Here is a 27,839-nt window from a genome sequence, read left to right as displayed (position 1 = left end):
CTCTTTTTTTTTTTTACCTAGATAAAGGTATGTCTCCTTTTTCACCCAAAAAGCAAACAAAAGCAGTCCTAGCCTCTGAGACCCACTGGAGAAACCACTTAGCTCCAAATATATCTTTCCTGTCACTTCCTTTTTCTTCTTTCAAGAGGTGATCCACACTCAGTTTCTCCTTTTAATACTTTTGTGGCTTATAGCTCTTAACAATTTTACTTTAGACCATCTCTAACAGGTATATACAAATTACTTTGAACCTGTTTCACACCTCCATAATTTGTTGCCCATTTTCCTCAGGAGTATTAATCCGTCCCCCACCCCGTCTTTCTTTTTCACTCCTCTTCCTACTTTCCCATTCCTTTGTTTTATTGGCTACCAGAAGAGACCTTATTATGGTCAAAATCATCTTTTACAAATAATGTTCATGAGACTTTAAGTTGGCTATCATAATGTGATTTTCAGGCATGTAGAGCATATTGAGCCATAGTTAAATTTGGCATATTTTGTAGAAGCAGAGTATAAAGGGAATGCAAACTTTTAAATGAATTATTTTCATTATAATTTTGTACTACCTTACAGAATTTTAAAATGTTAACGTTCTGTACTTTTTTTTTTTTTTTAACTTTCTGGACTTTTAGTACTTAGAAACTGAAATATTTTTATATCTACTCGTTTGCATACAGACAGAAACCTAGCATTTAGTTATCCAAGAGGCACCTTATTAGCAATTAGTTTTAAGACTCATATGGCTGGTGAGAAGTTTTAAAACTCACATGGCTGCTAAGAAGTTTTAAGATTCATATGGCTCTTTTAGGATGCCATAGCCCACCAATACATTGTTAGTAAATACTAATGACCTGCAAGAAAATGATAAATCTGTTAGAAATGGGATAGACTCATCATACACTTGGAAAGTGATTACTTCAATAGTGGTCAGGGTAGAAGAAGTCCTATTTAAGATAAAAGTGTAGAATAAGAAACAACTAACCATGAGAAAGGTCTAGACCATTCAAAGCTTAGAAGACAGTATGTACAGAGATCCTCACATATAAGAGCTTTACAGGAAAACCTGTGGCCTGAAAAGAATAAAAGAATTGGAGATGAGACTTTAAAAAATTTAAATGACAGATCTAAAAGGAGTCTTGATTTTATTTTGAGCGTAATAGTATGCTTTTGAGACTTTTTGAAAAGGGTGGTGGCATCATGGAATTTATTTTTTGAGAAGATAACTCTGGCTGCTGACTATAGAGAGTGGTTGGATGAAGAAATAAGTAGGGAGGCCTATCCAGAAGCTGTTGCAGTTTTCTAGTCAATTGATAATGTTAACTGGAAATAGGATGATGCCGGTGAAAACAGAAATAATCACATGGAATAAAATATATTTGAGAAGTTAAATAGCCAACACTTCTGATGAATTTGATACTAGCAGTAAGGATGATGAAGGATTTCAGGATGGTGCCCATATTTGTTTTGAGCAATCATTTGGATAGTGATGCCATGTATTGAAATTAGAAAGATTGGGGTTGAATGGACATCTCTAAATATGGGAAACAAAAAATAGTATTAAGCATGTTAAGTTTGAGGTGCTTCTAAGATATACTAATAGAAGTCTCGATCATTGGGGAGCCCGGGTGGCTCAATGGTTTAGCACCGCCTTCAGCCCAGGGCGTGATCCTGGAGACCCAGGATCGAGTCCCATGTCAGGCTCCCTGCATGGAGCCTGTTTTTCCCTCTGCCTGTGTCTCTGCCTCTCCCTCTCTCTCTCTCTGTGTCTCTCATGGATAAATAAATAAAATCTTTATTAAAAAAAAGTCTCAATCATAGAAGATTGGAGCTCCCAGAAGACATTGGTACCAAGAATATAAATTTGGGAGTTAAGAGTATGTAGATAATTATTTAAAGCCTTGTTAGTAGATGAAATTATATAAGAAAAGAGTGAAAAGGTTCTAAAACTGATACCTGAGGAAATCGAACATTTGGATATCTAATAGAGGAGGAAAAAGCAATGACTCAGAATGAGCAGTCTAAGATGTAGGAGAAAACCAGTCTTGTAAAGAGAGGAAAGTGCTTCATTAAGTAAGTGTCATCACCATCAGTTGTTGCTGAGAGGTAAGATGTGAATGTAAAACATCTATTGGATTTGGCAATATGGAGGTCATTAGTTTTACATAATGATAGTTGCCAAAGTATGGAGGAGTTGGAAGTTTACTAATGTGAGTAGAATCTGAATGGGAAATAAGAAATTGGAGACAGCAGGAGCACAGAGATTTGTGGTAACAGGGGAGAGGTTTTGTTTAATTTGCTTTTTATTAAAGAGATATTAAAGCATGTTTGTATACTAATGGGAATGACTCAATAGAAAAGGGGATTAATTAAGATAGACGGCAGAAGTTAACCAAAGTAAAATCTCTGATAACCTAGAAGAAGAAGGGGATTGAACATATATTGGGAATCAGCCTTCAACTGGTAGAAAATGTCATCTTTTGAAGCAAGGGAAAAGATTGGCAGACACAGGTAGATGTATAGAATTAGCCATGGGAAAATGAAAAAGCACTCTTCTGACATTCTGTTTTCTTGATGGAATATGAAGCAAGATCATCAGAAAAGAGAAGAGGGAATTAATGTGGGAAATTTGAAGAATGAGGAAAAGTGAAGCCTTGTGCAGAGTGAATGAAATTACTATTAACACATTGACATTGAGTGTCCAAGGTGTTTGATTATGAATTTATGATGTTGCCAAAATTCTCAGTTTTTAAATTTTTCTCTTAAGTTTTGGCTACTTGTTGGTAGTCAAGCAGTAAAAGAAGGCAGATTGTTGAGTTCATCTATGATTGTATGATCCTTAGGTCCTTTCAGCTCTTATCTTTCACCTAATGTATTCTCTGTTCTCTATTTTTAAATAAAATTTTAAATTAATGAGTTTCAATATGTGGTTTAAGAATGTAATTTACTCCTAAAATACTATAACATAGATGTGTTTATCAGTTTTAAATTATCTTACATTAGAGGCTAAAGTCTATGACAATCTATATTTAGATGTGGTGTGATATATTCTCAGTCTTCTTTATATGACATGCCCCCAAATATTGGTGTTATCCGTATTTGCACTTAAGTGGATCCGTGTTCAGGGAAAGATGAGTTGCAAAAAAAGCAAAATGTTTGAATCCAATTCTCCGGTGAGCAGTTATTTGTTGACCACTCTGAAATGAATTCACTTTTCTAAGATTATTAAGGTGAAATGTGGAGTCACAGAATTAAAGCCTATAGCTGTCACCCTGAAGAGGAAATTGACTTATTCAGATGAATTGCTAAGCAATTTATTATTCCTATGAAAGTTTTAGTCATTATTTTATACTGTATACATAGCAAATAAGCTATCAAAGAGGGATCACAGAAGGTCACACAGGAAATCTTCAATGTTTATGGGCTTTTGCATTAGTAACTCGAAGGTATTTTTCTACATTTCTTTTTTTATAGGGGAGATATATGATTTTTTGTGTTACTGATGCTAGGATTCCAAAAATGAATTACTGGTTGGATATTTTTGCTGTGTCTCGATGCATTTACAGACTGGTGCCATAAAAAAATTAGAATGACTTACTGTTTTTACTGTATCAACATCAAAGACTAAAGAATAAAATAATTGGTACTTTATTCCAATTGACAAATATTGATGCTTTATGTTCAAGAGAAAAAACTATTTTAGGACATGATGGTCTGCCATGGAAAAATTAAGTTTCTTACATAATTTAAACAATCAAATTATCTGTATTTCAAACAATTAAATTTTCTGAAATCGTTTCTAATCATAATAAAAGTTTGATACTTATGAATTCCAAATGCTATAATCCTTTTTCATCTGTAATATAGCAAGAATTCTTTTTTCTTCTTTAAAAATATTTAAATGACTAGAAAATACCAACACAGCATTTCTTTTCACTTTCACTATCACTACCATTCCCTTTCATCTCTGATCCTTCATTAGGAAAATTTAGGAGATTACCAGCACTTCCACTGTCAATAGTAAGGTTACATTCCAATTATTTTCTAAAAATTCTATGCATACATGATAGATTCTTATCATTCCAGGAAGAAGCGCTACTTCTGATGTACTAGACATACACAAGTCTCCATTCTCTCATCAGACCTTTCTTAACAAAGGGCTTAGTAAATCAATGGGATTTCTGTCCATCAGAGATACACAAGATGAGGAAGATTATTTCAAGGACATTTCATCAGATAATAATTCTGGACATGAAGATTCTGAAAATGCCTCTTCCCCTTACCAGTTCAAAACTAGTGGCCCAGAAAAAAGAACTATCCCTGGCATTGATGTGCTTCCTAAGAAGAAGATTTGGGCTTCATCCATGGATTTGCTTTGCACAGCTGACAGAGACTTTTCTGGGGAAACTGGTGGATTCCGACAGTATCTTCCTGAGACAGTAACAGTACGGACTTCAACTACCCCTAGGAAAAAGGAAGCAAGATACTCAGATGGAAGCATAGCCTTGGATATCTTTGGCCCTCAGAAAGTAGATCCAATGTTTCATGCCCGAGAATTGCCAACTTCCTCAGCAATATCAAGTGCTTTGGACCGAATTCGAGAGAGACAAAAGAAACTTCAGGTTCTGAGAGAAGCCATGAATGTAGAAGGTTAGTAATTTTGTATGTGTTTGAGAGAGAATTTAATTGAAATATTTGAAATTGTGATTTGAAATAAAGAAGGGTTATTAAACCATTCCACAAGTCTTATTTCCACTGCCAAACCTTTATACCCAGGTTAGTCTCTTCTCTGTCAGTTTCTGTCCTCCTTTCCACCAAAACCCTAATCAAACTCCAATGCTCCCACAAAGTCATCTTTAGTAAGTCTCCCAGTCCAGGCACTTCTATAACCCTTCAATATTTTGCATATTCTTAGATTGTAAGCTTCTCAGGGCAGGAGCCATGTTTTCTACTTCTCCACAGTACCGTCTATCTTGCACACTCGTAAGAGGCTTCCCTAAAGGACTGGAAATAAGAGGCAGTTATTCAAAATCAGCAATTCTAGGGAGGCAGAGTAGCCTGGTGATAATGCATTGGTTCCCAAACCACCAACTTCAAAAAACAAACTTAGGGACACAACTCTTGGTGACCATAAATTGTTTCATCTGGAATGAAGTTTAAATCTATATTTTAAAAGTTATGGTATTTAGATTTATAGATTTATAGTCAGCCTAGGTTTGAATTATTTACTGCATCAATAGTAAGTAATCCTTAGTTCAGCAACTGGGCTTAATCCCTCCAAGTGCAATTTATCACATCTGTAAAATATGCTTGACAAAAATAGGTTAAATAATGTAAAGTGATTGGCCAATCAAATTATTATAATATTAGTATGAGGTGCACTGATAAACAACTTTATCAATGATAAATTCTTATTTGCAGGGCAGAGCTCTGGTTCAAAATTCCTGATTGACACACAAACTTCAATATATTGAGTAGAGTAAAATGTGTTAGATATGGACAGAGGCTATTTTTTAACATAAATAAATGGAAAAGATAACAAAATTAGAGTTATCAACCTAATCCTCTACATTTTTGAAGTTTAAAGTTTTGTTATCTCCCTTTGCCTCATAGACAAACTTTGGGACATAGCTGAAAGGAAACTTTAAGGTGTTTCTAGTTCAAAAAGTATAGTGGCATAATCAAGGGATAATCAATTCATCTTTAAGGCCATTGTTCCAGTGAAGTATTTTTGATTATATAAGATTACCTTTAAAGTGTTCTGCTGGAGGTTTGTTCTGTTACTTAAGCATAGCTCTGGACTAAACATATTCAACATACTCTACACATCGTGCTTTACTTCTAGTAAAAGAAGCTTTCCTTCTTTTTTTTCCAATTGCAAATTAGTGATGAATTTGAAATTATAAAGGAAATTATCAAACTCTTAACTGATTATACAGGCATATATATGTGCATTTAAAGAAAACATTAGACAATTGTTTATAATCTTGATTATAAATTTTCAAGGGCAGAAAATAACTTAGAAAATTGTTTTATGCATAGTTTTACTGTTTAACTCTGACCAGTAAGCTTTTAGAGTTGTAGCAGAAAAGATATTTTCTGTAGCTTAGTCTTCTCTTTCAGAAATTGTACTTCATGATTATCTAATATTGCACAACAGCTAACATATGAATAATAACTTAGCCTAATCATCTTATGACATACCCTCATAGAGATGTTTATGTGAAGAATTCTTCCCCATTGTGCAAAACAAACAAACCCTTAATTATTCAAATAGATAAAACCATGATAGTCTCAGAGTATAAATAGTGAAGCTTTATACTGATGTAGATGACTATTTCTAAATTTAGGAAATTGAATATTTTCTTAACAAATGAATATTAAAAATTAAATCATAATGTCTAATGCTCTTTTGTGTTTTAAAAGATTATTTACTTAGTATCTGGTAAATTAATTGTAATCTGGATTAGTGAAGTCTGAGAAAAGTGTTTTTCTTACACTTGAACCTTGGTTTCAGAGTTAAACAGTAGAGAAACCAAACACTAATGGAAGTATATTTAATGTGTTAAATTATACTACAATAATCTGACATATTTTGTTTAAATAGGTGATTTTTGACTACCTATAAAATGAGTATTAAGCCAAATTATGTCCTAGTTTACATATGAGCCAGTTATCTTGTCAGGGAATGTGTGCAGGCACATGTGTTAAAGAAACTCAAATAGACCAACTTGTTTACAACTTGTTCCCAAATATGCATATATATCTACAAAGATGATGTATAATGTTATTGACCCTTATTTATTAACAAGAGTAACTTGCTACAAAACCTAACTTCCAAATTTAGAAATTTTATATTCATTACAAGAGATACAAGAAAAGAAGAAAGGGAAAAGATTTCTTTTTAAAAATAAAATACGCTTTGAATTGTTTGATACAGGACCATTTTTATCCTGAAATCTTTCTTTGCTATTGAACAATTTTGAAAAGCATTTGTTCTCACAAAGAACCTACCCATTTTCTCCCAGAATGTATTTTATAACCAATTTAAAGAGATACCTTGAAAATGTTGGTATATTATGGAAATGCTTACACCATCTTAAATAAACTCCATTATTATATAGTAACTCGTAAGTAGTAATAAATTATATTTGCTTTAGACTAAAAGTATTCTTCAAAAAGAATGTTTGATGTTTGGAATTCAGAAGTGATAATTCTTAGTTATTTAGTTGAGTAATTGGTTGGTTTTATCCTGTGCATTTTCTAAAAGTGAGATAATTTCTGTTAGCTGTTCAAACATAACTGCAGATTACTAATATTAAGATTTTAGCTAATATACAAAGAAGAAAAAAGAATAGAAAACAATACAAATCCCATTTATTTCATTTAATTCTCATGAAAAGTAGGCTCCACAGATGCTTTTTATATGTGAGAAATCAAGCAGAACAGCGGCTGTTGCTAATGTACACATTTCTTTTTAAATATTCTTGTTTTAAGCCATTTAAAAATATTAATAGTTCTCTGTACAATTTTTGTGATCTTTAAGTCTGGTAGTTGCTACTGGCTATCAGTAATTACATAATTAGAAGATGTCTTATAGTACATACCCCTGAGTTAGTGAAGTTAATAACTTATCCAAGATTGCATAACTAGTTAATGATAGAGTTTCCATCATTATGGGAGACTGTGGACTTCCATCTAGATTTCAGAGCTCCAGTTTAAGAATTTCCAACTGTGTGTAACTTCCGAATTTTTAAAAACGGTATGTTCCTGTTCATTGGATTAATACAGCAATTGGAAGAAAAGTAACTCCAATTTTGGTCTGTCCTTTTAAGCATGCAAGGAGGCTCATTGAACTAATAGGAAATACAGTTTTCTTCAGCTAGATGTATAACCCTTTCCTTAATCCATCCTCTTGAAAGGAGCCTTTACCTAAATCATTTCTATAGCATCTCCTTAGCTAACAACATCAACCAGCCAACTAGCAGAGGGGAGACCAGAGTTGGTACTGGAAGGAATCTGGATACTAAAACCAAAGTTTTCGTTTTCAAAAGCCAAGAGTAGACTAGTTTGCCAAAGGAGATACATAATTCATAATTCAGAACAGTTGTATTTAGAATCCAGATCTCTTGAAATTCAGAGTAAGGTTTTTTCCACTCTGCCATTCTGATTTCAAGCAGAAACCAGATACATGTCAGATACATTGTTTGGAAATTTTTTTACTGGCTGAAAGGTTGGCTATTCAACTAACCACCTAATAAACCCCTTAAGTCTCTTCCTAATAAAATTATATAATTTTTAATACAGTAAAATGAGATAGCATAATTTTTTTAAAAAGGCTAAATGAGGGGATCCCTGGATGGCTCAGCGTTTAGTGCCTGCCTCCGGCCCAGGGCATGGTCCTGGAGTCCCGGGATCGAGTCGGACATCAGGCTCCCTGCGTGGAGCCTGCTTCTCTCTCTGCCTGTGTCTCTGCCCCTCTCTTTTTGTCTCTCATGAATTAATAAATAAAATCTTTAAAAAAAAAAAAAAAAAGGCTGAATGAGGCACTTTTGGTTCTTTCTGCAGCAAACCACACTGGATAGGGATTAAGATGGAGCACTGTGGTGTCACATGCTCTATTGTGGTAGATAGTATTTTAATGGGCTTTCCTATACTAGGATTTTGTAAGGCAATGATCCAGTAGCCAATGAAATAAGATAAATTATCAAAAAGCAATGAATGGTTGCCTTTGAGTGCTCCTATTTCCTTGAGAACAAAATAAGAAAGGAACAGAAGGGATCCCTGGGTGGCGCAGCGGTTTGGCGCCTGCCTTTGGCCCAGGGCGCGATCCTGGAGACCCAGGATCGAATCCCACATCAGGCTCCCGGTGCATGGAGCCTGCTTCTCCCTCTGCCTATGTCTCTGCCTCTCTCTCTCTCTCTGTGACTATCATAAATAAATAAAAAAAAATTAAAAAAAAAAAAAAAAAATAAGAAAGGAACAGAAAAGACCCTGAGAAAGTTGAAGTTTAAAACTTACAATATAAGATCATTTATATAATTATTGAATTAATATTTAATCTTTCAGAAAGTTCCCTACATACAAAAAGCAGTAAGGAAGGGGCAGACAGAAACAGTAACAGGTTTATCCATGAAAACTAGTTTTAAACTTTGATGGGACTCTCTTTCTTGGCTTTATTCTTTTCATTTTACGTTTTTCACCTTCGTATAGGACTGTCTTAGTCTACTCTTCCTCTTTCTTCTTTGTTCCTAGTATCTTTTTTCCACTCTGTACTCCCATCTCAAAATCTGACAAATTGTCTGTTTTCTAACAGAAGTTTCTGTCACCATTTCTCTTGTATGTAATTACCACATACTCCCTATCTAACATTGCCATGTGGATTGACAGCACGTTCCTGATTATGAGAGATTGACTTGGAACCAGTACTGTGAATATAGTCTGAACAGTACTCCACACCCTGGGTGGGGATAGCAGTTTGCTTCCAATAGTCAAAACTCCTCTGCATTCTGTATAAATACTAGAAGGGAATATGAAGGGCAGCCCGGGTGGCTCAGCAGTTTAGCGCCACCTTCGGCTCAGGGCCTGATCCTGGAGACCCGGGATCGAGTCCCACGTCGGGCTCCCTGCATGGAGCCTGCTTCTCCCTCTGCCTGTGTCTCTGCCTCTCTCTGTGTTTGTGTGTGTCTCTGCCTTTCTCTCTCTCTTTGTCTTTCATGAATAAATAAATAAAATCTTTAAAAAAAAGAAGGGAATATGAAAAGCAGATATAATTAAATTGTTCAAAAGTGACTACAGTTAAATATTGAAATTATAAATCAATCTACTTCAATCTTAAGTATTGTTTAAAGAAAACAATATTGTGACCTCTGGTCTAGCCTAGTTTTGCTGTTCTGTGACTGTCTTGAGAATACAGGTTAAACTTTGTGTTGTGCAACTAGAATATGTAAACACTAAAGTATGTGAGCCTGCTCTTATTATTGAGGCATCTTAATGTTTCCATTTTCATGAGAAGGTTGGATTTCTTACATTTTTAGAGTTGCATTTCAGAAAAACAAGGGGATGGGTTTATAAATACTACAGTTCACCATGTAGGATACTTCTAGTGATGATATAGAGAGAGAAATTTTTCTTCAAAACTTATCTCTCTCTTAAAATCCAAAACTGGGGTGCCTGGGTGGCTCAGTCAGGTAAGCCTCCAATTCTTGATTTCAGTTCAGGTCATGATCTCAGTATCCTAAGATCAAGCCCCTTGTTGGCTCTGTGTGGACGTGGAGCCTGCTTAAGATTCTTTCTCTCCCTCTCCCTCTCCCTCTGCCCCCCACCTCATTCGAGTGCACTCTCCCTCTCTCTAAAATAAATAAATAAATCTTTAAAAAAAAAAAAAAAAAAGCTTTCAGACATAGCCATGTTCAGGAAGCTTTGTCTCACCTTCCAGTTTAGGGTGATGGCCCATTTTTCATTGAAATTATTTGTTTTAAGTAGCTTGTTTCTCCTCCTATAAACATCAGAAATTTGGCATGGTCTCATTCATAGCTGTTTCCTTAGTATCTACCACTATACCCTACATGATACTCAATAAGTATTAATCTAAACTGAGTATTGCAATGTAGCTATTAATATTCAGTATTTGGTAAGTGCTATTTCAGATATGTGATTCAACAGTATTTTCTAATGAATTCTGTGCAGTGAGGAGAAATCCCACCTCCTTTTCCAACTCTAAGAGAAGTCATAACCTAACCAACCAACAGCAAATGCGGTCAATTTCCTTTAGAGATCTGTACTGTTTGAATGCTTTAGAAGGGGTAATGAAGTCATAATAATGCAGGATCCTGGAGGATTCTAGAGTTGCATAGCCAGCCCAGATGCAAGACACAGCCTAGATTGGTGGCTGCTACATTACACAAAACTGTTGTAGATCAAGAGAACTGGAGACTTCATTTTTTTTTTTTTTTTGCTATTCCTACTCTGCACAAATTTTATGTCTGTAAAGTAATTTACAGTTCACAGAGCATTTCTGCACATATCTTTCCTCAATTACATGTATTCATACTTGAACAAGTTCTGTTCCTCCTGATTAAAAATTTTATCGATCTCAAGGGATTTTAGAATATGTTCTATTTATGGATCATGTAGCATGGTATAACATAGAATATAGTGGACTCTGTTGAACTTATAAAAGGTATAATCTTTAATCTCTAAAAAGTAATCCCCTCAAAAGAAAGCACAGAGAAAAATACTTAATACATGAAAACATAATATTATTCTTGTTTCTCTGGTTTATTTGAAAATTGAAATATTTCATTAGGGCCATAACCTTAAAAATGCAAAGTTTAAAAACTTTTTATGGTTATTTAGTTCCTGATGTTGTAGTTGTCTGAGTCTTACTTTCTGCATGTCACTTGTCTGAGCTTGAATATGGGTCACTTGTAAATGATGTTTTTAGATTATAGTTTGTGCTAGCTTAAATTCATTTTAATGTGAAGATTGTAGATTTGAACGTTTCCTCTGAAATAGCTTTATGTAAGCTCAGAATATCGTGTAAATCTTCACAATATCCTGAATATTAAAAGTATAGTGTTCATGATCGCATACTATAACTTTATATGTTTAAAGTGGTGTGAGAGGGGGTGCCTGGGTAGCTCAATTGGTTAAGCGTCTGCCTTCAGCTCAGGTCATGATCTCAGGGTCCTGGAATCAAGCTCCACATCAGGCTCTCTGCCCAGCAGGGAGTCTGCTTCTCCCTTTCCCTTTGCTCCTCCCCCTACTCATATTCTCTCTCTCTCTTTCCCAAATAAATACAATCTTAAAAAAAATAAAAATAAATCTTTTAAAAAAGAAACAGAGAAAGAGGGAACACTTCCTGTTAAGTACAATGCCAGCATTACCATATGTCAAAACCAGACAAAGATATTATGGGAAAAGAAAACTACAAATATCTCACACGAACAGCAGCATTCATAAAACTTTGTAGTATACAATAAATACTTGGGAGCATTTCATTATTTAAAAAAATAGTCTGACATTTTATAATTAAAATAACAATCACTAGGTTTGAATGATTTAGGAGATGGATATGTGAGATGGATATTGTTCTCTCTGTTTTTGTGTCTGTGTAGAAGTCTTCATAATAATTTTTCTTTTTTAATCACTTAGTTAATACCACATTCCTGAGATCTGGACCAAATCAAAAGTGCTTATATTATGCACAGAAAACACATCTGTGGTACCTGGATCCTTCAAAAATAAAAGTTGTCAATAATGTTAAGACACCTCATGAATAATTAGAGATTACCCTTCTTCTGCATACCAGAACAGAAGGATAAAAGCTGCTCTGCAACTAGTTAGTGTCTACTGGATGCTTTTCAGTAGGTCATCTTAGAAAGCCAGGCAATGTTCCTATCAGATCATTTGATCTATAAGCATAAAATATGGCTCTCCATATATACCAATGTGAGATACACTCTTGGTAAAGGACACATTTGTAATAATTTTATGTTTGTAGTGAATTTCATAATAATTCGTGAAATGGTTAAATTTATTATTCAGAAGTGGAAAGCCCATACTTAAAAAGGCTAGCCTTTGTAAACATGACTGAGTAGTAAATATTGCCTGGGAACTTTAATCTGACCATGCCATTGCATGAAAGGAACATGGCTAACATCATTTTAAAAGATACAATCCAGAAAATAAGAAGCTTACAACAGAGAGTCCTACACTTTAATTAACATAGACTCCACAGTGTTTGAAGAAAAAAACAAAATCTTCTCCTCTCCTTGGTAGTGCTGCAAAGCTAGTCATCCCGTCCACATTTCTGGAGTGCCAGTGCCCCATTACTATAAAGCAATAAAGCATCATAAGTCAGTGCCCTTCCTCCCCCCAGGTGTGGTCCTGAGAACATTTATAGACCAACAGTTCATCAAGGGAAAATGATTTATTTTGCTTTTAAGAGGGGATAATCAATATTACATTAATTTGTCTGACAGAAGGGACCCAAGAATTAGAAAAAAGGAAAGGGAACATGGACACATGAAATAATATAAGAACAATTATGAAGCGCCACCGAAGAATGGAAATTCAACTTAAAATGTATTTACTGCCTTACAGCCACTTGGCAGAAATAGTTATGAAACAGTAAATTCATTCAGTGTGGGGTGTAAAGTTGTCATTGCATGGCTTAACATCCAAGTAACTGAAGTTCTCTGTCTACCAAAAAGGATCATTGCAACTTCGTACTTTTCTTTGTAGGGTAAAAACCATATTGCCTCTGTACATTTGAGTCCTTGTTGGTTTTATTTACTCTTCTATACCTTTCGATGCCAGGTGTGTAATTCGTTCAAGTTACCTTAGGGAAATCCTTCAAAAATTTAATATGGCAGTTCTATAACAACATAAAAAACTTTTCCAGTGCCTCCTGGAAAATAGCAGCTGGTCTTAAGTAACCATTTAACTGTTCATTAAATTTAAATACAATTAGGAAAAAAACATTCTTTGAGGTCTTCTAAAATCTTCCCAAATCACACTTCTCTTAAACCAGAGGAATTTTTAAGAAATTATCTTATTTACCATGAGACTTCCTTGTGGTAGAATGGAATCGTTTTTTAAAAAGTACCAGTAAATATTTGGACTCTCAATCCCAAAACTCCACTAATTACGGCATTATTTCACACTCATGTTCAGTGTGTACAAAACTGAACCAAGTAGGGGTATCATGCCTACTTCTCCAGGTAACTATGGGCAACTTCCTCTCCGTCAAGTCCATGGCCATTTTTCCTTTTACTCCTCTTTTCTTTATTTAAAGCTTTGTCTCAGCATGACCTCCTAATTCTTCCAGGCCATCATTTCCATCCTGGTTCTACAAGCCTGGTTCCTATGGTGCCATTTGACTATTTCATTCATTTATTCATCCCTTTTTCTTTTAACAATCTCTACTGAACACCCTGCAGTGCAAGGAATTATTCATTTTGTGATGTTCCTGTTCTCAAGTTTGCAAACTAGTAAAAAAGAATCCCTCACATATATCCATTGTATGTTATTGTACATCCCAGGTCTCCCCACTCAGTTCTATGTGTTTCCCATGGTTTTCTTTCTCTAGTGCCAAGAAAAAGCCAAAAAAAAATCTGATTGGTTCCAATGAAATTCATGCATTCTAGCCTAATCTAAACTCTCAAAACTTTCATGTGGTTTTTACTGAATCTTATCACATTGTTCATAGCAGAATTTCCTTACTCTTCTCAAGCTCCCGGCCACTGGATCCCAGGAAGTGACACACTTTTTCTTACCAGAAGTAGACAACTTCTGATATGAGTATCTTGGGATTCCTTCTGTATTTTCACTTTTTCCCTTGTCCATCATTTCTTTCTCTTAAGAAGAAAAAGTTCTTCCTCTTTGCTGAAATGACCATTCATGTGTTTTGGGTTATTTTTTTCATCCCATTTCCTTCACATTTTTTCATCAATTGTCCCCACCATCATTTGCAACTTCAGTCTCTCTCAATCTGTAGGCTTATTATCTACTGACAAAGATCATGTCCAGACATTCCACTCTGCCACAAAGATTCAGATAACTCATTCCATCTATATTTTTATGTTGAATTTTTAAAGTTCTATTTAAATGTTTGTGTTTTTGTATGTTTTGGGGAGTGGATGGAGAGAGGTCTGTAGTTTTCATCAAATTCTAACAAATTAATCTGTGACTCCACAATACGAAGGGCCACTGTTATAAATGTAGTCAGAGACCAGGTTATTAAAGGCTTTGAATACCAAGCTAACAAGTTTTTAAATTGTATTTTGAAGAATTTAAGAAATAATAGTAAGATGCTCAGATTTTCATTTCTGAAAAGTTCACTCTGTAATGTGAATTATAATACGAAATGAGCAAGACTGCAGAAGGAGGAATCTAGGACACATGGTATAATCCAGACATGAGATGAATAGTGATCTATGCTCATTAGTATGAAGAAGAGAGGATGAATTAGGAACATTTAGAATTTTTATCTTAATGTTGTCCTGCCTACCTCATATAGAGCACACATTGCAGAACCCCACACAGCCCCCACCACCACTCCCAATGCTTATTCATCTCATTCTGGTGGATCTAAACACTGTCTTGAATTTAGTATTTTGTGCTTAATACATTTTAAATTATTGAGCTTGGGACTATGTCTTTGGATTTTCTATCCCTTTTAGCATGTAAAACAATTTTACATAGTGCATTCAAAAACTGCTTAATAATGATACTTACGTAGCTCTGTTCTTTTTTTTTTTTTAATTTTTATTTATTTATGATAGTCACAGAGAGAGAAAGAGAGAGGCAGAGACATAGGCAGAGGGAGAAGCAGGCTCCATGCACCGGAAGCCCGATGTGGGATTCGATCCCGGGTCTCCAGGATCACGCCCTGGGCCAAAGGCAGGCGCCAAACCGCTGCGCCACCCAGGGATCCCACGTAGCTCTGTTCTAAGAGCTTTTCATATATTAACTCATCTAATGTTCACAGCAAACCTACCAGGTGTGCACTATTATTATACCCCCTTTCCAACTGAAGAGGATGAGTCACGGGAAGGTTCAGTTACCTTCCTAAAGTGTCACACACCTGGCAAGTAGTGAGCTGAGATTCAAACCCAGGTAATCTGGTGTCAGAGTCCAGGTTCTTAACCAGTATGCCAAACTGCCTCAAAACTAGAGTCACATCATTTGAATACCATCCAGCAATTGCTAAATTTAAAGCAATATATAAAATGTTCTAATCTCATAAGAGTAAATGTAACATTTTATTTTATTTATGTGGAACAATTAAGGGATTTGTTTTCTAATGTGTTTGTTTTAATCCTTTTAGAACCAATTCGAAGATATAAAACCTACCACAGTGATATCTTTAGTACCTCCAGTGAAAGTCCATCTATTATTTCCTCTGAATCAGATTTCCGACAAGGTGAGAGGCATCTGAATAACCAAACTGTTTTTAAGAAACAATGAATGTTCTTTTTCAGCAATGTTGAGATATAAGGCATCAAAAGAATAAATCTGTATAAAATTTGAAAATTATAAAAAGCTGCTGGTTACTCATTTTGACAGTATTATAGGAGCTTAAACAGCAATGTAGTCATTTTCATAATAGGAAATAATTCATTATCTTTCAAAATAACAGACTTATTGGTGAAGAGTTTAATGATATGTCATTAATTTAGTGATATGAATATGATTTATAAAATTCTCCTTAATGTATCTGCTAAATGTTTGAGTTTTAAGTAAGGTTACTTCATATTTTTATCACCTATGCCATTATTTATTTTTCCATTCCTTTTTTCATTCTTTAATTAGTACAAAAAAGTGAAGCTTCCAAGAGGTTTGAATCCAACAGTGGTCTCCCAGGGGTAGATGAAAGCACAAGTCAAGACCAGTCACAGAGACCAAGGTAAGCGATATGAAAAAAATAGTAATAATGTATTTCCAGCAACAGGTGGTTTTTTTTTTTTTTATTATTAGAATCAAGGAGAATTATCCTCTTTTCTCTATTTTCTCAATTTTCCTTTCTTTTGCCCTCTTTAAATTATTCGGAATTCATTTAATTATGTGAAAGACATGTAGGAGTTTGAGTTTGAGTTTGAGCTTATTGGAATCTTTTAAAATTAGAATCGGCACCAGGGTTGCCTAGATGGCTTAGTCAGTTAAGCATCTGCCTTCACTCCAGGCCATGATCCCATGTGGGGCTTACATTGGGCTTTGCTCCTCCCTCTTGCTCTGTGTCCTCCCCCCCTACTCATGTTCTCTCTCTTTCTCTCAAATAAATAAATAAAATCTTTTAAAAAAGAAAGATTTGGCTCTGATAATTTATAGTTTGTGCTTGAAATTAAAATTGTCAATATGAAGATAAAATAACTTATTAACAGGAAGTTCTAAACGGATGGCATTAAGCATGTGAAAAGATAGTAAGCCTTGATTTCTAAAAGAATATTTTCTTTTTTGAAGGTTGAACAGGCTCAACAAGCAGGTTTTCAGGGTGTGTTATTTGTTGAATGGATAATGAGTGGGTTACTACTAAGTAACCTATTATGTAAAAAGTTAATTATTCGCTACGTATTTACTAGCTAAAAGAAGTTATCTTGTATCTTTTTAAAGCCCTATTTGGACTGTTTCAAATTCATTTTCATACTGAAATACTCAGCTTTCTTATAAGCTCTTAGATATTATTCTTGTGCTATGCTTAAGATGGTGGTATTATAGCTATATTTTGATGTATTTTGTTTAAACTGAAATGTGTCAAATCAATACAGAATATTTTCATGTGTAGGCTTTTCATGTGTGCACAGGTCCCTTACATGAATTAAAGCATATTGTTAATGTTATACATTAATTTGAAATTTGTAATTGCTGTTAGAACAAGAGGTTGCTTCAGAATTTACTCCTAAACTATGGAAATCTTTCTAATTTGATACCGTAGTTCATTTAGTTCAAGTGTCACCATATACAAAAGAATCATTTGGAGATTAACAAAAACTTGCCCCGTAGCTAATTAATTCTGGCAGACACTGTTTCACACCTGTAAACTATGAATAGACCAGGTAACCCTAGGCATGTAATTAAAACAGACAATTTATCTAGGGTTTAGACTCCCAAGTAATTGAATACAGTACACTAAAGTTATTCCTTTTAATATTGCAGTTTTTATTAAATTTTTATCTTTTCTCCCTTATGCATTTTAAAATAGTACATGATACTTTCCTTTGAGGAAAGTTCTACTATTCATTTATCTAAAACAGTATTATATTTACATAATAGAATTTTGTATAACTAGGATCCCATTGTGATGATAACCCTGATTTGGTAATTTTGAACAAAGAGGTAAGAAAGAATGAGGATAGGTTTATATTTGATATTATACAGTTTTCTTAAAGACACAAAAGCATTTTGGGATTAACAGCAATAAGAAGCAAATACTGAAATGCACTAAGCTCTGTGGTGAACTGAAAGTATTCTTATAAATTCAATTTAGAGAAAATTTATATAAATAGCATGATACTCTTTTGCTTGATGAACAGCATAAGTAAAGTAACAACTGAAGAATTATTGGTCTTATGTATTAAAAATTGATTTTTATGGTTCATTTGTTAGTTATTTAAAAACATTCCTTCAAATAAAATTAAATCATTTTGTGAGTCTTATTTCAATTTTCTTGATAAGTTACTTTAAAAATTATGAGAGAATCTTTGTTTCAACTGTTTCTAGGTTTTATTTTTAGGAGATACTAAATTTTTTTTTTTTTTTTTACTCCAATGGTTGGGATTTTTAATTTTATTTAAATTCAATTAATTAACATATAATGTATTACTAGTTTCAGAGGTGGAGGTCAGACATTAAAGCCACTTTAGCTCATCAAATCATGTTCTAATGATAAACTATCTTTTATTTCACACTTTGAGAGAAAAGAAACTTAATGTGGCATTCATAGCATCTCTATTAGATAGACCTACATTAAAAAAATTTTTCAAGAAGTAGATTGATAAGTCTGTGTATATGTTATATTTAATGTAAGATGCTAAACTCTACTTCTTTTAGACAATCCCACCCATTTTTCCACCCACAGAAAGACACATCAACTAAAATACTCTAAATTCCTTATTCAAATGCAGTTTTCTGAATGCAAACGAACAAAGGTTTCTGATAACATCCTTAACATGCTGGCACACAATTAAGAGGTCCTGTTTTGTTCTTTAGGTCATATATTTGTGAGATCTATAAATAGTGCTGTATTTAGACATGTTACATTCTTCTTTATAAAAATTTCCATTCCCTTTAGCTAGAATGAAATGGAAAACCAGATCCAGGCAGTACAATTGATTTGTATCATAGGGGTGGGGGGAAATTAACAGGAAATTATGAGTCAGATACAGCAGAGTGAGTAATTTTTTGATTCTGAGTTATCAAAAGTGTCTTTCAGTGACCAAAAAGGATGTTCAAAGCTGTTTTCCAAAGAACATCTCTAAGTTTTTTCTGTGTTAACTTTTGAAGTACAATTTATACATAGTACAGTTCCCACTGCTTCTTTGCCTCTCTACTTGATGAGATAACCTGTTTTTCCAACTTAAAACAACCTGTTTATTCATTCCTAAATGATCCAGATTTTCTTGGTTTTTTTGTTCATTTATTTTCTTGGTTTTTGTTTAGGTTTTATTTTGGTTTTTTGTCTCTCAAATTTTTTAGCTTTTATAGGAACTCTACCAGATATTGTGTTGGAAGAAATAAAATGATAGTTATTTTTGGTACCTGTTTGTGACTCTGGTAGAAAAAATTTGAACAAGAACGCTAATATATTTGATGAAAATAACAGGTACAAGTTAAAATGTATAGATTTAGATTCTTATTATTATCCTTGGCCCCCATTGAGAGAGCCATAAAATTACAACCTGTCATTTGCTCAAGGAATGATTGCTGTGCACCTACCATGTACTGGGAACTTTTAGGTACTAGAGATAGTCATGAACAAGACCAAAAAAAAAAGGGTCCTTCGGGGGAATTTCTAGGGCTGAGAGGTAGCCAATAAACCATTAAAAACAAGTAAGTAATGCCCATCAGACAATAATGGTACTTTAAAGAAAAATAAAGCAGGCTAAGGGGATAGAGAGTACGCATAGAGGCAAACAACAATCAACAAAATGAAATTTTGAATTTCTCTATTGAATGAGAGAAGATATTTGTAAGTGGTATTTCTGATAAGGGATTATATCCAAAATATATAAAGAAATTATACAACCCAACACCAAAAAAAGCCAAATAATCCAATTTATAAATGGGCAGAGGACCTGAATAGACCTTTTTCCAATGAACACATACAGATGGCCAGTAGGCACAAGAAAAGATGCTCAACATTATTAATCATTAGAGAAATGCAAATCAAAATCACAATGTGATATCACCTCACAACCTGCCAGAATGCCTAAAATAAAAAAGACAAGAACAAGTGTTGGCAAGGATGTGGAGAAAAAGAAATCCTCATGTTCAGTTGGTAAGAACATAAAGTGGTACAACCACTGTGGAAAACAGTATGGAGTTTCCTCAAAAATTTAAAAATAGAAATACCATATGATCCATAATTCCACTACTGGATATTTACCCAAAGGAAATGCAAACACCAATTTAAAAACATATGCACCTTTATGTTTACCACAACACTATTTACAGTAATCAAGATCTAGAAGCAGCCCAAGTGCCCATTGTAGGGTGACTACACTTAACATGGTAAGCATTGAGTAATATAGAATTATCATATCACCATGTGGTTCACCTGAAACTAATATACCATTGTTATGAACTATACTTCAATAATAAAAAAATTTTTAATTAAAAAAGACATTTTTTAAAAAGCAGACTGAAGGGATAGAGAGTGCAAAGTTGTGATGTCCAAGTTCCTTTTACCCAAGTAGGGTGATTAGAGGAGGCCTTTCCCAAGGGTTACATTTGAACAGAAAACTATTTTAAGTGACAGAGTGAACTATGCAGATATCAGGAGGTGCAGAGGGTTCCTCCCAGACAAACAGAATGACAAGAGCAGAGGCCTTGAATTATGGGAGAGGTGTTGCATGTCAGAGGAATACAGCAGGACAGTGTGGGTGCAGCAGGATGAGAGAAAAGCAGAGTGGGTAGTAAATAGGACCCATATTATGTCATACCTCAGAAGTTTAAGTGAACACTTTGGATGTATGATGGAAAGCCATTGGGTAGCTTGAAAACATGTCTAATTTGCATTTAATGGGATTACTCTGTTCTGTTCTTTGAAGAAGACATCACAAAAGTAAAAGCCCAGTTAGGAAGTAATGATGGTACTCCATTTGGATGGATATAGCACAGATTAGATTGCTAGTGATCAAGAAGAGTCAGATATAGATATTTTCAAGGTTGTGCTTTCAGGACTTGTTGCTCAATTAGATAAGGGATGTGTAGGATAGAGGAATCAAGAATGACTCCCAGTTGTGTTGTAAACAACTGGTGAATGATTGAGAAAACATTGGACGAGGGGGAAAATATCAAGAATCTGATTTGAGACATATTAGCCTAAAGATGCATATTAACATCCAACAAGAACACTCACCTAGGCAAATAGAATTCAGAGGAGAGACTAAGGTATAGGCCTATATAAGGCAATTAATTGCCATGCAACCAAATAAGATCATGTAGGTGTGGAATATATATGTAGACAAGGAGAATCTGGAGGTCTGAGCACTATTGTAGACTAACATTAGGATATTAGAAATGGAGGACACATCAACAAAAGAGACCAAGAAGGAAAAGCCAGTAAAGTAGAAGGAAAATAAAATGATCATGGCTTTCCAGATGGGAAATGTTTTAAGATTAGAAAGGACGGGGCACCTGGGTGGCTCAGTTGTTTAAGCATCTGACTCTTGATTTTGGCTCAGGTCATGATCTAGGGTCGTGAGATGGAGCCCCATGTCAGGTGCTATGCCTTGTGTGCAGCCTGCTTAGGATTCTCTCTCTCCCTCTCTCTCTCTGCCCCTCCTCCTTTCTCAAACAAAACAAAATGGGAAAGACTGAGCAATTATGTCTTTTTGTGCTTAGAGGTCAAATAAAATGAAAATCAAGAATTATCCTTTGGCTCTGACAACAAAGAGGTCAGTCATTTTTGTGAACAGCTTTGATGGAGAAGTGGAGACTAAAACTATTGGTCTGAGTCCATGAGAGTGAGAGATGAAGTGGAGATAAAGCTTAAATGACAATTTGAAGAGATTTACTCTAAAAGACAGGAAAACATGGGATAGAGTCCAAAAGGGGATATAGAACCAAAGGAGGCCTTTTTTGTTGTTGTTCTGAGTAGGAAATAGTACATGATGTGGGTATTAATGAGAATAACATAGTATACAATATTATTGATGCATGTAAGAGGATTACTGCAGGAGTAAAGTCTGAGTAGGAGACGAGATGGAATTCCATGCCCAGTAGAGATATCAGGCCTATGTAAGTAAGTGTGCAGAAGATCCATCACTGTTACAGAAGAGAAGGCAAAGCAGATGGATGTAGATCTGGAAAGTTTGGTCGTAGAAGGATGAGGAAGTTATTTCCTGATTGCTTCTTAGTTCACAAAGAAAACTGAGGAAAGGTTGTCAGAAGAGGAGGAGAGTATTTGAGCTTTGAAAAAGAAAGAGAAGAAGGTATAAAATAGTTCTCAAAGAAAACGAGTTGCCAGGCAGTGCTGAGAGCCCATTGGGATTGGTCAGCGTAGTTCCACAGTTGCGTGAGAGTTGAGATTATTTGCAAAGGAATAATTTTAATGATGGGCCTTCGAATTCAAGCAGTGTAAGGGCAACAGAGGGGAAATAGAGAAAGCAGTGGAGTCAGTGAATTATTTGAAGAAGGGTATTAAAAGTAGTGAGCTCAAAAAATAAGATTATATGGAGAAGCTATTGGAGGATAGAAATAGGACATTTTAGGGATAGTGCTGTTATTGTTTATAGGCAGTATAACCATGGGAGTAGATAGCTGGCCGGCTGAGGTGGAGTGCTGGAGGAGTAATGTAATACCGTCTGTGTAATACCATCTTGAATGATGACAGGAGTACTAATGGAGTACTAATGGAGAAAGGACTGAGTTAAGCACTTAAATCTTTAATGAATACAGGAGACCTGACCAACAGGATGGTAAATGTCTAGAGCAAAAGCAGAGGAGTGGATTAAGCAATTTCATAGCATGTACTTCAGGGGAAGCTGGAGGCTATTGTCAGTCAGCAATGTTCTGGAAGCTGAAATAAGAATTAAAGGGAATCTAGGGGCATTTGGGTTGCACAGTCAGTTGAGCATCCGACTCTTGGTTTTAGCTAGGGTTGCGGTCTTGGGATTGTGAGATCCAGCCCTGTGTCAGGCTCCATGCTCAACATAGAGTCTGCCTCAGATTCTTTCTCTGTCTCCCTCTGCCCTCCTGCTTGTGCTTGCTCTTCATCTCTCTCTCTCTCTCTCTTTCTCTCTCTCTCTCTCAAATAAATAAATACATAAATCTTTAAAAAAAAAATTAAGGGGAAACTCTATCTCCTCTCCTGGCCCAATGGTATAGGACTATAAGAATAAACAGCCCTATCTGAAGAGAACTGCAGTGGAAGCAGTTTTCAGAGGATGCTAAAATGTTCAGAGAAGAGGAGGAGCATATAGATCTATTCAGTGAAAATGGGACGGCATGCTATATTGATTGACTTAAAAGTAGGATTGAAATGTTACTGCAAGGGTTCTTCTCAGATGACAAAATAAAAATTGTTTAAATTCTGGATACCTTACTTAACCTGTTTTTCTTTCTTGACTAGACTTAAAATCATTATTTTCTTCTCTTTTCTATATAGTAGACAATATGAAACACCCCTGGAAGGCAATGTAATTAATCAAGAGATTATGCTAAAACGGCAAGAAGAAGAAATGATACAGCTGCAAGCCAGAATGGCCCTTAGACAGTCTCGGCTGAGCCTGTATCCAGGAGACACAATCAAAGCCTCTATGCTTGACATCAGCAGGGATCCCTTAAGAGAAATGGCCCTTGAAACAGCCATGACCCAAAGAAAACTGAGGGTAAGTCAGTTCTTAGATTACTGCATTTATAATTCGGCCTCACAGGGAATTTTTTTTTTTTTTAAGTTTTTACTTAAATTCCAGTTAGTTAACATACTCACAGGAAAATGTTATGCAAAACATTTTCAAATTCTATAGATGTCCTAAAGTTTCCTGTAGATGAAATAAAAATCCCATATTAATTCCCTTGGTGTTAAATATCATGTTGGTTGATATTAAAATAAATATTTAGTTGTTTCATCATTTCATTTTTAAAATAACATTAGATGGATTTAGAATATCTTAACTATATATTTTAAAGTATATTCATGATCCTTAAAGTCAACTGGATTAATTCAGTATTGTAGGGGATTATCTTAATATTAAGAAATGTATTATCCCACAAACCAAGAAGATCAAGAATAGAGAGTTCAAGGTTGGTTCAGAAGCTCAAGAATGTTATCAGATACATTCCAACTTTCTGCTCTGCCATTCTCAGAATTTTGATAGTGATTTACTTTGTAATCAAAAGATGATCACATGAGCTTCAAGCATCATATCTTTGTATTATAATATTGAAAGACAAAAGGGAACAAATCTACATCTTATATCAGAGATGTTTTTAAAATGTGTTTAGTTAATTTTTCTTTCAGCATATGTCCTATATATTTTTACAAACATAAGCTCAAAATGAACAGCCGTCTCATGTAAAATATGTTGAATATTTTATAACTTCTATAGTATTATTGTTAGGGGCTGTATAAAGTACTCCATTATGTGAATTTATCATGTACCATGATTTCTTCAATCAGTTTCCAATTATTGAACATTGAAAACACTTATTTCTTTTAAAGATTCTATTTATTTATTTGAGAAAGAGCATGAGCAGGAAGTGGGAAGGACAGAGGGAGTGGGAGAAGCAGACTCCCCATTGAGCAGGGAGCCTGATGTGGGACTCGATCCCAGGACCCCAAGATCATGATCTGAGCCAAAGGCAGAAGATGGTTAATCGACTGAGCCACCCAGGTGCCCCTGGATATTGGAAATATTTCTTTTTTGTGTGTGTGTGCCCTTCAAGATTTTCCATAGTTTTATTATATTCTTTTCATCTAGCTTTTCTTTCTTTTTTTTTTACATTATTATTATTTTTTTATTGGAGTTCAATTTGCCAACATACAGCATAACATCCCAAGTGCCCCAACTAATTGGTTGTTGTTGCTATTGCAAGCAACGCTCTGATGAACATTCCTTTAGCTAACTCTTTGTAAGTAACTTCCTAAAAGTAGAATAGCCAAGTCAAAGGCAAGCACCTTTTAAAACATTTGATCCTGTTGGGCAGCCCGGGTGGCTCAGTGGTTTAGCACCACCTTCAGCTGAGGTTGTGATCCTGGAGACCCAGGATTGAGTCCTGCGTCAGGCTCCCTGCATGGAGCCTGCTTCTCCCTCTGTCTGTGTCTCTGCCTCTCTCTCTCTTGCTCTGTGTCTCTCATGAATAAATAAATAAAGTCTTTAAAAAAAAAAAAAAAGACATTTGATACATATTGTCGAATTGCCCTTCCAAAAAAAATTTTTTTTAAATAAATTTTATTTATTCATTCATGAGAGACACAGAGAGAGAGGCAGAGACATAGGCAGAGGGAGAAGCAGGCTCCCTGTGGAGAGCCCGATGTGGGACTCGATCCCAGGACCCAGGATCAGGCCCTGAGCCAGAGGCAGACACTCAACGGCTGAGCCACCCAGGCGTCCCACCCTTCCAAAAATTTGTGCGAATTTATGCTTCCTGTGTCATGCCTGTTTCACCATATTCTTAGCTAGTCTGGATATTGTCATTCTTTTTTTATCATCACCAATTTGATAGGTGAGGCAATATCTTGTTTGTATTGTTCCTTTACAAATGATTCGTCAGGGCAGCCCAGGTGGCTCAGCAGTTTAGCACCACCTTCAGCCCAGGGCCTGATCCTGGAGTCCCAGGATCAAGTCCCACATCAGGCTTCCTGCATGGAGCCTGCTTCTCCCTCTGCCTGTGTCTCTTACACTCTCTCTGTGTCTCTGCCTCTCCGTGTTTCTCATGAATAAATAAATTAAAAATATTTTTAAAAAAAACAAGTGATTCTTCAAATATGAAATAAATGGTAGTAAAAGTGATAAGATCTAGGATGAATTTTTTTTTCTTTTTAGTTCTGCACTGAGTGTAATACCCCCATTCTGTTTTGGGTTTTGTTGCTTGTTTCAGTGAACTGTCTTAAAAGCATATTTGTATGCCCTAGACTTGATAGAATTCAAATTTCTCTCATAGTTTTCTAAGAAGAAACAGTATTGGGTAGTGAAAATTGCATTGAACCTCAAATTCAAAGACTTGACTTCTATTGTTAATAATGCTGTTAAATGACTTTAAGTAAAGTCATATAATAGTAGGTAAAGGCAGGATATCACACAAAATAGTGTGGGCTTCCAGTAATTAAAGGGACACATAAAGCATAAAGAGCACATATCCATATACCTTTTTCCTGAATCATAATTTCAAAGCGCTAATGCAGAATGTGGCTCATTAGAGATTCCTAAGTGGTATTCTGTACCTTTACAGTACGCTACTCTCACGTGCTGTCTCACTAACAACCTGTGTTCCCTTTTAAGCAGTTCTGGCTATTTCAAAAACAGACATCTCTTTATCAAAGGCATACTAATCAGTGACCACAGAATGTGAACCAGTGGTCATTAAAGGACCACATGTTTTTTCTGAAAAGAGCAGGAAAAGTATGTTTTTGGTGCTAAAAAAAAACAGTGCTAGTATTTGAAGGAACAATTATACCATTTAATTAATGTTCTTTGCTAAAACATAAATGTCTAACTTTTTAATGTTACTTTTGTGAGGACATATTTTGACTTGTTTATACTGTTGCCTTAGTTGATTTATATTAGATTCCATATTTCCCATGGCTGACCATTTCTTCTGCTTTCTGTTCTCATTTAAAATGTGTCCCACTGGTTTGTTAAGTATTAACAAGCCCTAAATGTTAAAGTTTTACTTACATGGTATCTCAAACATGTTCCATGCTTGGCTAATTGGATAGAATTCCCACATCAAGCAACCAAAGAAGAAATCAACAAAAATAAGACTCCAGTAGCCTCCATGAGTGCAAACACATGCATGCACATTAGTGCATATGCTCTCACGTGTGCACTTGAGCACACATACATACACACCACCTGCATTTGGTCCCAGGATTAGCCCTTTCATTTTACTTTTTGCCCATTTGGACATAATCTTTCAGTCTATTCTGAATCCTGCTCCCACCTGGAGTCTAACTTATTTTAAATTATTTCCTCATCCAGTTCTCCACTCTTGGCAGAAACTTTTGGATATACAAAAGGTGCAGGGAAAGAGCAGATTAAGAAGCCACAGTTGTTGGTGCACCCAGGTGGCTCGGTGGTTGAGCATCTGCCTTTGGCTCAGGTCATGATCCCAGGGTCCTGGGATCAGTTCCGCATCGGGCTCCCCGCAGGGAGCCTGCTTCTCCCTCTGCCTATGTCTCTGCCTTTCTCTCTGTCTCTCATGAAAAAATAAATTAATTTTAAAAAAAAGATGAAGAAGAAGAAGCCATAGATACACTTTCCCCAGCACCTGATCTCCCTCATCTGCTGAGATAACATTTTCTCACTGAGGCAGCAATGGGGACCAAAGACTAATATCTATAGTATCCCTAGCTGCCACTATTTAGAAAAAAAAAAAAAAAGACACAGTGTCACAGGTTTCCAAGAACATGATTATGAATGGATATGTATATTTTGTAATTACAAAGTAGATGTCCTTTAACTATGATTTATTTTAGGACACAAATATCACTCCCTAAAACAAAGTGTTCAATCACTTCACGCCTTGGCAGTACTAAACCAAATCCTTAGTATGAGCTTCATAACTCAGTATTACTTCAATTTGTAAAATAGTATGAAGCAAAGCTTTACATTTGACATCGCTAGGTGGAACATGAAACTGAGGAAGAACTTTTGTTCACATTTGGCACAAGGCATATCCCATTCCTGTTCTTTGTAAAATCTACTATACTTCTTTATTGAGAGTTCCTACATTTGTTTCAGATCACCTAGTTCTATTGTGGCTTTACATGTAATTTATTATTATTATATTATTTGCCTTTTATGGAAAGACCTAGATTAAAGGGTAAGAACTATTGATTCTACTTCTGTGATTTGCAGAATTTCTTTGGCCCTGAGTTTGTGAAGATGACAATTGAACCATTTATATCTTTGGATTTGCCACGGTCTATCCTTGTAAGTAATAAAACCAAT

General features: G+C 35.2%; 1 protein-coding gene across 13 annotated transcripts in view; it reads left to right on the top strand.

Annotated features, from left to right (window-relative positions):
- Positions 1-27,839, top strand: part of PTPN13 (protein tyrosine phosphatase non-receptor type 13) — a 203,241-nt gene that overhangs the window by 102,406 nt on the left and 72,996 nt on the right. For 12 of the 13 annotated variants that reach the window (XM_038582203.1, XM_038582194.1, XM_038582199.1 and 9 more), the window contains exons 7-11: positions 4,084-4,647; positions 15,833-15,928; positions 16,318-16,411; positions 23,333-23,555; positions 27,747-27,821. In XM_038582203.1, the coding sequence (XP_038438131.1) occupies positions 4,084-4,647; positions 15,833-15,928; positions 16,318-16,411; positions 23,333-23,555; positions 27,747-27,821 (1,052 nt within the window). The remainder of the gene's footprint in view (positions 1-4,083; positions 4,648-15,832; positions 15,929-16,317; positions 16,412-23,332; positions 23,556-27,746; positions 27,822-27,839) is intronic. The other variant, XM_038582204.1, reaches the window with a different exon arrangement.

This window comes from Canis lupus, chromosome 32, assembly GCF_011100685.1.
Source record: "Canis lupus familiaris isolate Mischka breed German Shepherd chromosome 32, alternate assembly UU_Cfam_GSD_1.0, whole genome shotgun sequence".
Lineage (NCBI taxonomy): Eukaryota > Metazoa > Chordata > Mammalia > Carnivora > Canidae > Canis > Canis lupus.
The sequence above is the reverse complement of the archived record's forward strand: the minus strand, read 5'-3'. Positions and strand labels throughout refer to the sequence as shown.